This window comes from Egretta garzetta, unplaced genomic scaffold, assembly GCF_000687185.1.
Source record: "Egretta garzetta isolate BGI_Z169 unplaced genomic scaffold, ASM68718v1 scaffold79, whole genome shotgun sequence".
Taxonomy (NCBI): domain Eukaryota; kingdom Metazoa; phylum Chordata; class Aves; order Pelecaniformes; family Ardeidae; genus Egretta; species Egretta garzetta.
The window spans coordinates 3,213,010-3,217,515 of NW_009260791.1; the positions used below are offsets into that span (position 1 = coordinate 3,213,010).

At 53.1% G+C, this 4,506-nt stretch overlaps 1 protein-coding gene across 1 annotated transcript in view; it reads right to left on the reverse strand.

The window, feature by feature from the left end:
- Positions 1-4,506, reverse strand: part of BATF (basic leucine zipper ATF-like transcription factor) — a 5,320-nt gene that overhangs the window by 437 nt on the left and 377 nt on the right. The window contains exons 2-4 of the mRNA XM_035902085.1: positions 4,370-4,374; positions 2,772-2,876; positions 1-98 (exon numbers count right to left, since the gene is read on the reverse strand). The exon at positions 1-98 is cut by the window's left edge and continues 437 nt beyond it. Of these exons, the coding sequence (XP_035757978.1) occupies positions 1-98; positions 2,772-2,876; positions 4,370-4,374 (208 nt within the window). The remainder of the gene's footprint in view (positions 99-2,771; positions 2,877-4,369; positions 4,375-4,506) is intronic.

The window sequence follows — 4,506 nt, forward strand, 5'->3', positions numbered from 1 at the left end:
TGGGAGCTCAGCATCGAGGCAAAGTGCTTCATCTCCTCTGTCAGCTGCTTGATCTCCCGGCGCAGGGCAGCATTCTGCCTCTCCAAGTCTTCGCTCTCCTGAGGAGACAAAATTACAGGGGCTTCCTCAGCGTGGGAGCCACAGGGATGGGCTGGGGACATGGGGGTCGCAGTCCCGCGCCTCTCTGCCCTGCAGAGTTTCCAGAATTACATGTTTCCGGTAAATTCGGCACAGAGCTGCGCCTGGGCAAACCCCGCTCCCCCAGCCGGCCGGGCCGGGGGCAGGGCGCACTGAATAACCGCCGTCTTTAACCAGAAAACCACCTGCCACAGGAAACCTGTCATTGCCCTGGAAAGAAAAGACTCACTGCTTCCTGCTAGCAGCCGGGGAAACCAGCGGCATGGTGGGGAGGAGGGGGAGACGCTTGAGTCAGAAGAAAAGAGCAACCAAGGCCTCAGAAGAACTGAATTAATACTGTTATTAAGGAGAATAACAACAAAGGGGTTAATAATGATTCTCAGCCTTGTCTCGAGGATCCTGAGAGCATCGAAGCCTTTGCTACCTCTACGGCTGCCAAAGTGCAGCCAGCTCCAGGCTGGAGCATCCCAGGCACCAGCCGACCATGGAGCCAGCAGCCTGGGCAGGACCAGAGGAGGAAGGAAGTACACGGCAGCAGGCTCTGCAAGCTCAGCCGAGACAGCTAAAGCGGGACCCAGCATTCTGAGGCCCTGGAAAGCTGCACCACCACCTCGGCAAAGCGAACCTGTCACCCCTCCGCTTGCCCCCTCCGTTGCCACAGACTTCCGACGGTGCCTGTTCTCTGTGCACAGGTTGAAACGCACCCAGCAGTTACAGCAGCTCGCACAGCAAACGAGCACCTCTCAGACGTGACTAAATGCTTTGGAAATCATAACTGACGTTGAACTCAGGAGCTGATGGGAATCACCCAGGGGGCCGGGAGCCCCAGCCTCTCCGTGACTCATTCCCCTCAAAACACAAGCTACAAAGCCCTGGGGCAGGTGGAGCTGCTGGCTCCTTTCATACCACTATAGCTCAAGCTGAGCCATGCTTTTCTGGGCAGAACCACATCAAAGAGGCGAAGTCCCTGATGCAGTGTCGACCAAAGGCAAAGAGCGCTCAGGGAATGACCCCAGGAGCAGCAGGGGGTCACTGTCCACCAGAAATTAGAAGAACATTAGCAAAGATTCACCATCCATCGTCTACTTGCCTCCCTGCATTTTTGCAGCTGCCTGCCCGGATCCTCTCTGTCTGAAGGAAACTGGGCTTAGCCCCGCTGCTCCTGTCCCCGTGGGAAGGCAAGGAGCACGTGCTATCAATGCTAACTGAGCAGTAGCAATCTCGTAAGCAAGTAGTTTGTCATCTGCTCTAAGGAAAGCAGCCGAATTCTTGGTGCACAGCTAGGCAGGATATTCCTGGTGGAGGATCAGAGCCCTGTAGAGAACCATTACTGAATGTGGTTTGTTTCCATATTGCCTTCGTTGGATCGGGACAAGCCCATATCCACCTCTCAGATTACTTTGGAGAGAGGACTGACCCCAAGGAAAGGGTGTCTCTTCACCCTGTGCCTGCACAGTCGCCCAGAGCCATCGCTGCTGTCAGATGTAATGCAATCAGCCTAGAGCCATGTCAGCTCTAGAAGGATCATCAGCTACTGAGTAAAGAGGGAAATCTCTGTCTTAAACTCAGCTCCAACCATGGACTGAAGGCACTATGTAAGGAGGAAGGTTCAGAACCGGCTTCTCAAGAATTCTTCCCAAAAACGGGGATCTGGGGGAATATGAAGGCCACCAAGACAAAGGATGATTTTTTGAACATGAGCCCAACTACCACTTTTCAAAGGGCAGCCAAGCCCAGTGCAGGGATAAAGATGGTCTCTGCCCACTGCAGGCTGCGTGTTCTGCATCCTGCCCACCAGTGGCCCAAAACACATGGGACTGCACTTACCAGCACACAAAATACCAAGGAGCCCAGCTCCTGTACTCTGACACTGACCACACACTCCTGCCCAAACACACACATCCAGAAGCAACAAACCCTCCTGAAAAGCAGATGCCTAATTCTTCACACTGCTGGGAAGAGCTGCAGGGGTGCCCACGGTGCCACAGGAGGAGAGTGGGACAGCAGGGTGAAACCAAAGGTGGGAAAATCCATACTAAACAACAGGAAAAGCCTCCAGGTACTGTATAGCATTCAGACATAGAAGGGGATGCAAGCGCTACCATGGAGACATTTAAAAATATTAGAAAATTATTAATATTTATTTATCTACACTGCATCTCATCTCAGGGAACAAACCAGAGGAGATGGCCCATTCGGCTCCACTTTGCACCATCATCCCTACCAATGAACACAAAGCGGTACCCTCTCAGAAGAACATCCCTGTACTCAGTTGCACTGTTGCAGAAGAGATGGCATGAAGCACAAACCCGGGGAGAGCCAGCACGGGTGACCCTGTGCTTTCAAAGAGCTTCTAACTGAGCCAGTCAGAAGAGGTTAGCAAAGGAAACTGGTAATGTCAGACTGAGAGATAAAGATGGATTCAAAACCAGCTGCAAAACTAAATGCTTCAGCGGCAGTCGTCCTGGGCTGTATGCTCTTGCTGCAAGCGCTGACTCCTACATCCTGCCCTGGCCTCACTTTTCCTGTCCTGCCTCAACTGAGCATCTCTGCTCCGAGGCCCCAGGGGAAAAGCACGTCGACCCCTATGTGAGCCCTCAGCGACAGGGATGGGGAAGGGTGGGAGTGCTCACCAAGTGCAGCGTGTCTGCTTTCTGGGTCTGCCTCAGGCGGCTCTTCTGGGCAGCGATGCGATTCTTCTCCCTCCTTTGGACTTTCCTCATGTCATCAGAAGAGTCCTAGGGAAACAAAGCATGGAAATGATTGGGTCATCCCCTCTCTCGCCCTACTCCCACAGGGCAGTAGGTGGGAAGGGGACACAGCAGATAACATAACTCACACACCCTCAGCATCAGGATAAAATCATACCCCAGGGATGTGTGATGCTTTTGGCATCCCCATTGTCAGTAGAGGCAAGTCTGATACCCTTGGGCATCCTGACACGGCTGGGAAATGGCTGCTCTACTTTCACCAAGACACAGGCCTGCGATATGGCTTGAGGGACTAGAGTAAAGGCCTCTCTCTGGAACACAGACAATTTGAATTCCTTGTACAGAAAACCTTTCCCTTCCTGGTCTCTCCGCGGGGGTACGGCACTGCAGACATTCCAGCTCCTTGGCTAAACCATCTCTCCAGAGATTCAGCCTGTGTTTTCCTCCTTTCACCCCCTCTCCATCACCCTTCTCCCTCAGGCTTTATTTGTTGCAGACCCTTACAGTGCACTGTGGGCCCTTCTTTGTTTAACTAGACAGACTCAGAGTTTTTGTTTCTTCCCCAGAACTCATTTGCCTCAGCTCTCTGATCTCTGTGCTTGCTCTTTTCTGGAGTCCCTTGGTAGCAATGCCTGCGATGCTGACTGCAACACTCGCAGGCCCCCTGGGCAGGGGAGAGCACAGGTCTCCAGGCTCCAGGTCACAAGCTTCATGCAGCAGCCATTCTCTGCTGAGATCTGGTCTTGCTGCTGCATTCTGACAGTTGAAACCGTCACACAGACTCTTTCATCTTCTATTTTCATATTGCACTGCCTCTTTTGTGGACTCTCTAACATTTACACCACCACTTCTCCACAGGACTACAAAACTCAGCCACAAAAGTTATCTTCCCAGCCCATCGGTCTGTCCACATCCTCTCCCCCTCCACCCCGCCCAAGATCTTTTCTTTTCTTTGAACTTAACCGTTTTATCCTTGCCTTCAGTACCCTACAAATGTCTCAGATGCGGCAGCTCCTACATCCCGCACCAGGTTCAGTCCCTATCCTCGGGCAGCCCCTGTGCTTTATCCCCTTCTCTACCAGGATGCCTCTCTATCCCTGGTTGCAAGACCAAAATCATCTGCCCGGATCATCTCCAAGATTTCTGAGCCAAGTCCCAGGTTCTTGCCATTGTTTCCAGCCCTAGAGAAATGGCATATGACAGATATAATAAAGCTCAGCCAGAAAAGGCAGTGGAAATACCTCAGACTTATGTCAGTATCTTCCAGCAAAAGACCTACCATTCAGGTACTCCATGCAACAAAACAAAATCCCTCTGTCAAGCATTACTGAGACAAAAAACCTCCAAGTCTGAACAGAAAAGAAAGCAGACCCAAGGTGGCAGGGCTTTCCTGGGTCCCGAGCACTGTTCCCGGCAGCGGGGAGCAGGCAGGCTGCCCCTGAGCCTCCCTGGTCCATGGCAAGGAGGTGCATGCTCAGGCTCCTCGCCAGAGCACCAACTCTCGTGCTGAAGCTTCCCGCCTGCTGCCTGCCTGGCGTGTATCACAGGGCACACTCTGCCCGGGGGTACCGGCCCCCCAGTTGCCCCTGGCATAGCCCCAGGTAACTGAGTCTCTTCTCTCCACCCCTACCCAGCCTCATGGCCGGGGCTCCTGACG